This window comes from Fukomys damarensis, unplaced genomic scaffold, assembly GCF_012274545.1.
Source record: "Fukomys damarensis isolate Sample0158 unplaced genomic scaffold, DMR_v1.0_HiC HiC_scaffold_19, whole genome shotgun sequence".
Classification (NCBI taxonomy): Eukaryota; Metazoa; Chordata; class Mammalia; order Rodentia; family Bathyergidae; genus Fukomys; species Fukomys damarensis.
The window spans coordinates 46632894-46645071 of NW_022900931.1; the positions used below are offsets into that span (position 1 = coordinate 46632894).

General features: G+C 42.7%; 1 protein-coding gene and 1 long non-coding RNA gene across 4 annotated transcripts in view; one reads left to right on the top strand and one right to left on the bottom strand.

Moving 5' to 3' along the window:
* The window catches only part of Fcrla (Fc receptor like A), a 7721-nt gene extending 2618 nt beyond the window's left edge, over positions 1-5103 (bottom strand). Inside the window, exons 1-4 of one of the 3 annotated variants that reach the window (XM_010617044.3) lie at positions 4788-5103; positions 2334-2531; positions 813-1079; positions 94-378 (exon numbers count right to left, since the gene is read on the bottom strand). In XM_010617044.3, the coding sequence (XP_010615346.3) occupies positions 94-378; positions 813-1079; positions 2334-2531; positions 4788-4866 (829 nt within the window). In that variant the 5' untranslated portion in view covers positions 4867-5103. The remainder of the gene's footprint in view (positions 1-93; positions 379-812; positions 1080-2333; positions 2532-4787) is intronic. The other 2 variants (XM_033765685.1, XM_033765686.1) reach the window with 2 other exon arrangements.
* A 997-nt stretch (positions 5104-6100) lies between these two features.
* On the top strand, positions 6101-8152 carry LOC104857277. Its single transcript, XR_778819.3, has 3 exons — positions 6101-6763; positions 7066-7165; positions 7263-8152. It is a non-coding gene; the product is annotated as an uncharacterized LOC104857277 (long non-coding RNA).
* The last annotated feature ends 4026 nt before the right edge of the window (positions 8153-12178 follow it).

The following is a 12178-nucleotide window of genomic DNA, read 5'->3' on the forward strand; positions in this document are numbered from 1 at the left end:
GTGACCGTCTCTCTGTCTCCCCCTGTGTTTACACACACACACACACACACACACACACACACACACACACACACACCAAGCACAGACACTCACCCTGCACCCTGACCTCCAGCCGGGGGCTCAGTTTCCAAACTTGGCTGTCCTCTGTGGCCGCTTCACACCAGTAGGACCCAGAGTGCTCGAGTGAAGCCGTGAGGATCTGGAATTCTGAGGACAGATCCCTGCTTCGCACTTTCTTCCCATCCTTATAGAAGGAGAAGAAGAGGCGGGTGGCTGACCTCTGAGGGGACAGCTTTGTCTGACAGCTCAGGGTCACTGGACTTCCCTCATGGGGCTCAGCTGAGGGTGAGGCTCTGAGAACCGGGGCTGGAAACCGTTCTGGAAGAAAGATAGGCAAGAAAGAACAGGTCAGCAATCCTATATTCTGGGAGACCCACAAGAGGCAAAGCATTGATCATACTTCCTTTCTCATTTCTGTCAGGAATGGGCTCTCTTGGAAAGGTCCATTGGTACTTTTCAAGTTTTCTCTCTGTCCAAGTACACAGGACCAGGAAAGAGCAGGAGATGGGCAAATCTGACAACAGTTCAGATGCCCAACCTGGAGGTAGCAGAAAGTAGATGTGGGTGGTAGGCAACCCACTGAACTCTGCATGGGGCCGAATGACTGGAAAGACAGACATACAGACCCTCCTAAAACCTGTTTGCCAGCAGCCTCCAAAGATTCAACAATCTTTCCAATTCCAAGCCAAAGGAAGAGCACCCTGTCCTTCTTCACCCAATCCTGCCAGAGCCACATGGCCTCCAGCTCTCACCTTGGACTGTGACAGTCACGGGAGATGCTGTCTCTGGGCTCCTAGGGCCAGGGCTCCGGAAGATGCCACTGCAGTGGTAGTGGCCACTGTCTGCCTCTTGTACCACAGCAATGGAGAACTCTCTGTTAGGTCGAGGGGGACCAAGGGCTGAGCCATCTCGGTAGAAGGTGACCTGAGTCAGTGGCCAGTCTTGCCAGGCCCGACAGTGCAGGACTAGTGGGTCCCCTTCAAATATGGGTGCAGCTGGACCTTGGAGGATGAGCCAGTCTGTGACCAAGAGCAAGAGCTAAGTGTCAACCACTGCCTCCATTGGGAACTCCCCAAGTGATGCCCACAACAGACTCAGCTAAACTTTCTGCACGGGTCCAGGTAACTCACTCCTTGGTGCTCTACCATCATGTGCTCTGTCCCTTGTACTTTTCCTAGCAATAGCAAAGTCCTCTGCCCCTTACTTTCCCTTGACCCCCCCATTCCCAGATAGAACTTGTAAACATAGGACAGTTTTTTGCCTCCAGGTTGAAATTTAAGAGTTATGAGCTAGGTGTGGTGGTACACACCTATGATCCCAGCACTCAGGAAACTGAGGCAAGAGGATGGCGGCAAGTTAAAGGCCAGTATGGCCTACCTAGTGAGTTCAAGGCCAGCCTAAAATACATAGCTAGACCCTGTCTCAACAAATTAAAAAAAAGAAAAAAAAAAGAAATTTAGATTTATACAGTGATACCAGTTGTCAAGCTCAATTAGTTCCAAGTTAGTGTTTGAACCAAAAAGTTCTAGAACTGAACTATTTTTCCCATAAGAAATAATGGAAAAGGAAATAATTGGTTCTGAGGCCCCAAAAATATACTTATAAATTCATTTTTTCAGGGCTATCCAAATTTCACAATGATTTTTTTTCTTCAACTCTACTGCAGTTCTCACAGTTTTCCTCTCAACTTTACTGATGGTATCACTCACTTTCTTTGGAGCCATGGCTATGATACTTTGTGCAAATAAAATGCCAACACACACACACACACACACACACACACACACACACACACTGACCAACGTTTCATTGCACTCATACAAGTACTGTATGTTGTCTGGGTGAGAGTAGTGCTTAGACTGAAACTCCAACCCTTTGGGTCTATGACGCGATGTGGTGTGTGAATAGCCCTGACAAGTTTTTTCAAGCTGGATTTTCAGTTTGACTATCGGGCAAAGTTGCAAACACTGAGCAGATTTTTTTCTTCTAACTTTGCTGTTCGAGTAGTGGAAAGCTCGAACTTGGAGCCGTTTGACAACCGAGGTATCACTGAATATTCCTCAGCACCTCTCTCTTACCTCCGAGGCTGACCCAGTTCTGAATATGGCACTACTCTAGGGCCTAGGACTGAGGGCATCCTGGCTGCTAGGGGCTGGAGATGGGGAAGACAGTACCTCAAGCCATGGCCAAGTTTCCTGGGGCCACTTTCCTGAGTCACCTGTGGAGCTAAAAGAAGGGACTTGGACACTGGTCAGCCCTCCCCAGGACCTCACCGTAGGACACGATCAGATGGAAGGGTTCGCTGAAAGTGTAGCCCTTGAGCTGAAAACCAGCTTCCTCTGTGCTGGTCCCATCATCATTGGTGAGGCAGCTGCTCTCCTTGGTGCTGACAGATCCTCCACACTCCAGAATCTCCAAAATGGCAGCTGAAGAGGCCATGGATGAGGGACAGCCAGAAAATGATGCTGTAGCTTAGAAGAAAGGACAGGGAATGGCCCTCTATGAGGGTTCCTCCGCTCTCCTGGGGGAATTGTCCTTTTCAGAGTTAGAAGAGGAAGATAACCAAATACATCTTTCCAAGAGATGCCTATGGGTCTTGGCTCGCTGGTGTCCAGGCATCATCAGTGAAAGGACTGTGATTTAGGGTAGAGGAAGAGGAGAGATTGAAAGAATGATGAACTCACCGGCATGACATCCACCTGTTGGTGCAGGAAATCAGAGGTCAAAGACAGTGGTGACCCCAGAGCCGGCAGAAATGGAAAGAGAGGGAAAGATGGATATCAGATTCTAACATTCGTCGGTTGCTGTCCATGAACCACACACTGCTGCACGCCTCTTTCACATATTTTCTTATTTTATCTTCACAATATGGTTCGTCGCCATTTTGTAAATTTTGAATAAACAGGCTTTACAACGTACAGTAAAACACCTAATGTTTAAAAACAGAATAAAGGATGAAGCAAGGGAGGGAGGTGTATCTGAGCTCAAGGTCGGTGTTCTTTGCACTCCACTGTGCAGATATGGTCTGTGTCATTCCTCAGAGGTTCCCTGAGGACTTTTCTTCCATCTTTTTATTTCCCCATAGTTCATGTGGCTTTTCATTCTAGACTAGTCTACAGGAGGAGTTCTCAGTACCTCACTGTGTCTCTCCTTCCTCTCTGCTCTCCCATCGGGTCTTCAGTTTTCAGTGATCTGAACAGATGCCTGTGCCCCTTGAACTTCCCCTAGCAATGACAGAGCCCTTTCTCTGTCCTCTCCTCTACCCCAGGCTCTTGTTCCCTCACTGTATGGTGCCTATGGAAGAATGCTGTGCCTCTGGGTTGGAATGTGGAGCTATGGGTCTCTCACCACGTCTCTTCACCTTATCACCTGTCTTCATGGTTGATCCAGGCAAGTTCAATGTCACTTCTCCCATCTCTGCAACTGCTCCTTGTCCCCCTCGGTCCCTTCACCCTCTTCTAGCCAGCTGGCCATTCACAGGTACTTAGTGTCCCACTGCCCCACCCTCTTCTACTCCCCTTGGCCCAAGACTCTTTGACTTTGGAACTTCCCTTATCAAGGCTGCCGCTACTTCCCTATTCTCACCGTGTCATAGCAGGTGTTATCTTTTGATCATCTCTTGGCTCTGCAGCATCTTTTCAGTTCTCCACTGTCAATCTACTGTACTCTGCCTTCTTTTTTTTTCCTTTTTAAAAATAAATTCTTATGGGCATTTTTCACCCTGTAAGCCTTATGCTTTACAAGTGAGAAGACTGAATTCATAAATATTCAAAGTGACTTTTTCAAAGTGTCATAGAGCTAGTAATTAGGAGTTTGAAACTAGAATGTCTGATTTCAAGTCTGCAGTTCTTGCCACAAAACAAAAACAAAACTAAAGTGGTCCTGCTGGGCATGGTGGTGCACACCTGTAATCCCAGAACTCTGGAGGCTGAGGCGGGAGGATCACTGTGCGTTTGAGAGCAGCCTGGGATACATAGTGAGTTCCAGGTCAATCTCAACTACATAGTGAGAACCTGTCTCAAAAAAAAAACAACAAAAAAAACCCCAAAAAAGTCATAACTGTAGAGAACATTAGGGAAGAGGAGATGCTATCAAGGGACCAAGAGAGGTATAAGTAGTACAAGAGGAAATGGTGACATGGGAGTCAGGGGAGTAGAAAGTGAGAGAAAGAAAAACAAAAAGATCACCAGTGACCTGTTCGGCAGAGGGGTCCAGCAAGTTAAGAACAGAAAGTGTCAAGGACCTGGTGGGTGTGGGGGTCGTCATGCCCTTTGCAAACCTGACTCCAGTGGAAGCCAGACTTCAAACACTGAAGAGTGAGGTGTGACGGTGTGGGGACAGCAAGAGCAGAGTATTCTTTCAGGAAACTTGTATCAGAAAAGTAAGAGTTGAGGTTGTCATTAGAGGAAAGCACCACAGTTAGAGGACTTTTGAGATGGAAAAGGCTTAAATATTATATTCAGAAAGAGCCATTCAGTCTTGCACACCATACTTTTTTTTTTTTTTTGTACCAGGGATTGAACTCGGGTCCTTGTGCTTGCAAGGCAGACCACCGAACTGCTGAGCTAAATCCCCAGCCCCACACCATACTTTCTTATACCTCACCTTTTGATCCCCCTGAACAGCGATTCTTTGGAGAGACACAGTTAGTTCATGTTTTTTCCCCCTCTGGATCTTTTCCCAAAGTCAGGCATAGTCCCTCCCCAACACTCAAACATTGTACTTACCTGGTAACATTGGCACTGCCCAGAGCATAGCAGGGGACAGGTAGAGGGCCCAGGCTGTGAGGGCATAGCCCAGCTTCATGGTGACTGCATTGAGGTCTCCTACAACCCCAGCACACTGATTTTCTTCAACATGAAACCTCTCAAATTAGAAAAGAGGAAGTAAATCTAACTGTCTCATCTGCGGGCACCTGTTGTCAAATTTGTGATTGGCCGTCATCATTCAGATTTGGCCAGATTGGTTATGGCACCATGTGCATCCTTAGGGTTGTGGATGAAATGGTAGCACTCTCAATTGTTCAAGAATCCCCCAACAGAGCTCAGAGCCCTTTCAGGCATGCAACTGTCTGACAATCAGCAGGGTTTTCTGTGCATTCTGGGAAAACCTAATGCAGCAAACATCCAGGTCACTGATGAGGCAACAGGAAACAGGAGCAGGGAGGGCCCAGGATGTGGGAAATTGCTTGAAGAAAAGCACTGGGAAATCAGCGATGAGAATTCAAGTGCCCTGCCTCAACCCATCTCAAACTTTATGTTTCTAACGACTAGAATGTAGCAAGACACAGGGGGAGATAATTGGTAATGGTGCCAAGGCAGATATCAGATTTGGCCCCAGTAGGCTCTGACCATCCAAACCCAAACAAACTTTTACACAAATTTTTCTAGAGTCAGTTCTCTGCTTCTGCAGCGTGACATAGGCTGTTCAGTGTCAGTGGAAATCTGAGTACGAGGCGAGATGAGTCCCTTGGGAAACAGCAAAGAGAAAAAAAAAAAAAAAAAAGAAAGGAAACCAATTTTCAGAGGCCAAAGCAGCAAGCCCGAGGCTCAGGCTCACAGCCAAAGCTCAAGCCACTGATCCTGAGGAAATTAGAGACAGGAGACATCTGATAGCTTGAGAAACCCGAGGATCCTCACAAATACAGGTGATATAGAGGCTACGTACAGCATCTCTCTTCAGCTCCAGCTGGCCTCAGGAGAACCATTGTCCCTGCTTCTACATGTTTGCTGGTTGGTTAGGGTCTCCTCAAGGCTGAGTCCCTGCCTCTTTTCACAAGGACCACAGTCTTCCCTTCCCTGTCATAGCAACAGCACCCACCAGGCCCTCAATACATTATGTGGAGGGGAGTCAAGCCACCAGAAATGGGAGAAAGGCGGACTTGCTCACAGGCAGAGGGAGGGACAACATGACCATTCAGCTGTGCAAAAATCAAAGATCGGCATGGGCAAGGAAGAGTGGATCTTTCTCACTCTAAAATAAGTAATTACAATAAAATTTCCAGGGCCAGGGATTTAGCTCAGTGATTCTTGTGCCTGCCTCGGACACACAAGGACTTGAGTTCAATACCCAGTACCAAAAAAAAAATTTCCATTCACTAAGAAGCATATGTTTTTGTGCAGGAGGCCCCAGGGAATCCAGAGGCGACTGAATATGGGTGCGGGGGAAGGCAGTGAGGCAGTCAGCCTTGCAGCTGACGTGGTATGAAAGGCCTAGCAGCCCCAGAAGAGGAAGAAAAGTCTAGTCAGCCATAATAAAAAGTCTAAATGAAAAGCGTTTAGATGCATCCTCACCCCTAAAACTCCAAAACACAAAGAACTTCAGGCTTACACAGAGATTTAAGGGCTTCTTAAAAACCATAAAAATCTATTTCTTCTCGTGCTACCCGCTCTCCTTAACTACTCTTACCATAATGTCTTCCCTAGACAGAGACCCTCCCTATACCATCTCCATTAATCGCCAACAGGACCCCAGCCCCAATACGGAAAGCAGGAAGACCCCGAAAACCTTGTGCAAAGATCATGTTCATTGCACTTCAGTCACTGTAAATCCAGTGGGAAATTCTCTCAGTTGAGGCCTGGTCCATGAACTATTTATTTATTTATTTAGGTACCGGGGATCGAACTCTGGCCCTTGCACTTGCAAAGCAGGAGGTGGAACCACTGAGCCAGATCCCCGGCCCTCTATGAACTACTTAGAAGAGGTGAGAGATTCCGCGGGGGGAGGGGGGCAGCATTGGAATGGCACGGAGCTTACAGAGAGTGAGATTCAGTTTACTGAGTTAGTTCTGCCGTTAGGATCAGCTCAAAAATACTCACAGGGCTATGGGGCAAGTCCCAGCTTTCATCCGAGGACCGGTCAGGCTTTTGATGCCCTCCTCTGCTATTCCTGGCTGTCACTGATGGGCAGATGTTATCTTTCCCTTATTTTTAATTGAGTAGGATACATCTGATGAGAAGGCATAAAGAATAGTAATGTAATGTACTCTTTTGTACTCTCCTACAGATGAAGGAATGAATTAGTACCGTTATCCTTGAAGTACCGTGTTGGCGCCTGTCCAGCTGCATTGTCTACCCTGCTCCTCAGCGGTCACCCTCCTGATCTCGTACTTATCATGTCCATTCTTTTATAGTTGTAATAATTTTGTACTTTTAACCTTTAAGTGGAATCATACTGTATTTATCTTTTTTCTAACTCAACAGAGTGTTCCTAAGTTACAACCTGTCGCTCAGAGCAATTACTGCTAATGAAGTTTAATGACTGCAAAGTGTTCCATCACGTGATTATGTCAAAAATTATCCTACTAACAAAGGACATGTGAGTTATTTTTGGGTTTTTGCTGTTAAAAACTGCATCTACACATGTAAATGACTTGTAGTATAAGCGTTTTTCTAAGATACATATGAGTGTAATTTTCTTATTGACTTGCAATAATTTATATTGTAAACATTTTTTGTTAGTCCATGTCGGGCAAATAATTTTCAATTTGTGGCTTCTTCACCTTACATTTTTAAGACCACTTTATCGAGGTATATAAACATACATAAAATAAACATATTTAGATTGTGTAACTTGGATGAATTTGAACAAAAATGTGCCTGGGAAACCATTGCCACAATCGAGACAATAAACATATGAACCACTCCTGAAAATTTATGCTCCTTTGTAATTCCTACATCCTCACTCACCTTCTGCAGGCAACCATTCATCTGTTTCATATCACATTTTCTGAGGTTTCATATAAATGGAATCATACAGCACATTTTGGGGGGATTTGGCTACTTTCACTCAGTGTGATTATTACTCATTATAATTATGATCTGATTCTAATTTGACGAGGCAATTTTACAAGTATTTCTGTTGTATAGTAACACAGAAATATCAAGTATAATCTTATTGCTCAGGGAACAACTTTTGAAATAAGATAACCAAGTAAATTTATAGATTCCTTTTGAAAGTAATTTTCTTGGGCTATGGCAACTCTTAAAGGAGTTCTACAGGATCTCCTTAATCAGATTTTACTTCCAAGGACAAATTGACATTGACAGAACAAGCTGGTAAACAATCATGAAGTATCCATTTTTATTTTTAGTTTTGGTGCTGAGGACAGAACTTGGAGCTTTGTGCAAGCTAGGCACAAGCCCTACCAACAAGCTATGTGTCCAGCCCCAAATCTCTATTTTTCCCTAGAAAACAAGACTGATGCTCATAAAAGTCTTCCATTGAACACATTATCAAACTGGATTCTTGAATCAGAAGAGTAGTGCTTTCTCTTTTGATGAAAGGAGATGGGACTTCTCTGAGACTCCTTTTATTAGTTACAAAATTTTGCATTATTTTAGGTTGGAACCTGAAATTTTATTGGTTATCATAATAAGCAAAAAAAAAAGGGGGGCTCATGGAAACTCAGTTTTACAGGTAGAAATGAAAGAGATATAATAGGATTTTACCTAATAATTGCAAAATAATTTACACATACCCCTGAGCTTCCAAATCCTATTTACAGTGGTACATGCTTATTGTAGAAAATACAGACAACACAGAAAAGGAAATAAAGAAATGAAAAATCACCTGTAAGTCCTCCACTTAGAGATTTCTTTTACTGATAGTTGGGCTCATTTTCTTCTGGGTGTTTCCCTCCAAGAAATGGAGGGTGGATACAGACTATAACTGATATAAGCCACAGACTATATGTATTGATAGAAAATATAAGTTTAAGTATGTATATTGCTTTCCAGTTTCTTCCTCTCAGAATGAGTAGTACAGGAACTTCCCTTATTCTTCCTGCAAAGTACAACTAAAGAACTTGGACATTATATATACTACAAAAATAAGAAGGTTCTTTTTTTTTTTTTTTTTTTTCCGGTACTGGGGATCGAACTCGGGTCCTTGTGCTTGCAAGGCAGGCGGCAGCACCACTGAGCTAAATCCTCGGCCAAAATAAGAAGGTTCTAAAAAACCAGAGAAGAAGGTAGACCAGCTAGGGAACTTGGGACCCAAGGAACAGCAGGGTGGTGAGTTCCCTGGGTTTTCTTTTCACTTTGTGTATAATGCACCAGGAGCTGGAAAAAATCCAGTAACCCAGAAATGACAAAACAAACAAAAAATCTACAAGCAAAAGTCAGCTCTCTCTAACCAAAGGACCAGGAGGAAGTCAGCCTAGCACGACTGGAAACATTTAGATGATAAATACATGCTGTACTCCAGTGGTAACACATTAACAAAAAAAAAAAAGAAAAAGAAAAACCTGTGGCTTTGTTTCCATTTTTTCCTTCTTTTCTCATTTTTTTATTTTCCCTTCATTCCTTTCTCCTTTCCCCCTCCTTAAAACTTTTGTAAAGGAGAGGAAGAGGGGTTTAGGGCAAGGGTGGGGGGATGGGGAAAAAAGAAGCTGCCAGATATATCATATACAGGGTACAAATTCCCTATGGTGAATGTGATCATTATGAATATCTAAAATGTACCAAAAACTTAATCAATTTTAAAGAACCTGTGGTATTATCACCCACTAGAAATCAGGTAAGTAGGCTTCAGAGCACAGAAAAGTATCAGAGACTAAGAAAGACTTTGTATAATGATAAAAGGGTGACACTACTAAAATAACATCCTAAATATGTATACACCAAATAAGAGAGTTACAAAATATGTGAAGCAAAAATGATAGAGCTAAAAGGAGTTGAAAATTCACAATTATAATTGAAGGATACAACACCCCTTTCTTGACAATTGATAGAACAATTAGAAAATCAGCAAGAATATAAAATTCAACACCATTAACCAACAAAATCTAATCAATATTTAGAGAACACGCCATCTAATAATAGTGAAATATACATTCTTTTCAAGTGTTCATTGAGTATATTAAGATAAACCACATCCTGGGCCAAATTAAATTCTCAACAAATTTAAACCTTAAAATTGTATAGAGAGCAGGCCTAGGATTTAGCTCAGTGGTTCGGCCTCCTGCCTCACAAGTATAAGGTCCTGAGTTTTATCACCGGTACAAAAAAAAAATATATATATATATATATATTTTTTTTTTAAATATATAGAGGATGTTCTCTAGCCACCATGTAATTGAGCTAGAAATTAATAACAAAGACAACAAAAAAAATCTTTAAATACTTAGAAACTAAATAATATAGGTCTAAATATCCATATGCCAAACTGAAAGGGGAATTTTGTCTCCATGGTTCAAGCTGGACTTACTACCAGGGAAATTTCCTACTTGAAATTTTCTTTCTTCAACGTGTCTGAATCTGTCCTGCACCACATATGTCTGAGCCAACTTTCACATCTCAGGAATGTCTTTGTCCCCGAAAGAGTTTTGTCATTTCGCCAGAATGTAAATGATATAGAAACTTCATATTTTAAGTTACCCAATAAACATGTTGCCAGTATCATATGTGAACCATTACCACGACTGAATCCACTTGTTGACATTCAAATCTGTAGCCAAACGTCAAATGTGCCTTATCTGTAACCCCACCCCTCCCAAAGAGTATATCCTCCTTTGCGGAGCGCTGGACGGGGCCAGTCTCATGCAACCGAACGCAGACTGGTCCGCTGGTATTAAATAAAGCTTTAGTTCCACTTTGTCTCCCCGGCTCCTGGTGTGTTTTCCACCCTCCTGCACTAGCGGTAGTGAGCTGATTCAACAGAACGGAAAGTTTGCCATTTCAAAAGAAGTCTCAAAAACACTGAAATAAATGAAAATGCCACACTTAACAAAATTTGTAGGACACAGTTAAAACAGTAAGGAGGACAGAAAAAAAAAAAAAAAACAGGGCTGAGGAGAAAATGTATAGCATGGAGGAGGAGGTAATAATAATAAAGAAACTGAAATAAAATAAAAGCAATAGAAAATATCAATGAAACAAAAATAGAGGAATTGGTTTTTATTGAAAATATCGATAAAATTGACAGATATCAAGCAAGTATGACAGAGAGTGAGAGAGAACATACCATACATTACCAATATGCCTATGAAATTGGGAAATCAAGATAGAACTTGAAGATGTCAAAAGAAGAATAAAGGAATACTACAACTTTGTATCCATAAGTCCTAAATTTGTTGAAATAGATTAATTCCTGTAAAAGCACAAACTGGCTAGTGGGATGGCAAACATCTATAATCTCAGCACTCCAGAGGCTGAAGCAGGAATTTTAATTCCAGCCCGTACTACACATAAGAACCTGTCTCAAAAAACAAACAAAAAAAGAAAACAAAAGCACAAACTGTCAGGCGCAAGTCTACATAATTTTGGGGGAAACTCATTTCACAATGAAATGATGATTAGGCCTAGTTCTCCCGCCTATAGGTCAGCTACAGCATGTCAAGACAGAACTCCATTTTGGCCTCCAATCACAGCTAAAACCTCAAAAGTCCAGTGATGCTGTGCTGCTCCAAGACAAGACTACACCAGCTGAAGACATCCTGGGAGGAACAAAATCTTCACCTGCATAGTTCCTCATTGTTCTAGGACTTTCGCTGTTGGTGACGCTGCTGCTCCGAGTGACCATTTATTTGTTATTTTCCCGATGTACTGAACTCTCTCTGCCCTGAGTCATCTGTTACATTTGTTTCTCCTGATGTACTGAATAAAGGCGTGGCAAGCTCGGGGTCTTTTGTCTTTGCTGCAGAGCAACACTGATCAGGCCTAAAGCTCAGCTTCTTCTCTAAGTCTCATTTTTTCTCTTTTCTGTCTAATAAACTCATCGGCCTTGTGCTGTCATGGTTCACAGGAGACTAGGACTTTCTGCAGAAATTCTACTATCATACTCTTTCCCTGTTCCCTGCCACAAACTACCACAGTTCTCTCAAATTGAGATAGAACACTAAATAGCTCTATGGTTACAAGGGAAAATGAATTATTAATTTTAAAAATCCTTTTATTAAAAAGAAATTTCCAGTCCTGCCTCTGCCTCCCAAGTGCTGGGATTAGAGATGTGCATCACCACTCCCGGCTCAGATTATTTCACTGGAGAATTCCACCAAACATTTAAAGAAGAACTGCTGGGAATTTAGCTCAGTGGTTCTGCCACCTGACTGGCAAATGTAAGGGCTTGAGTTTGATCCCCAGTACCAAAAAAAAAAAAAAAAAAATTCAAAAAAAGG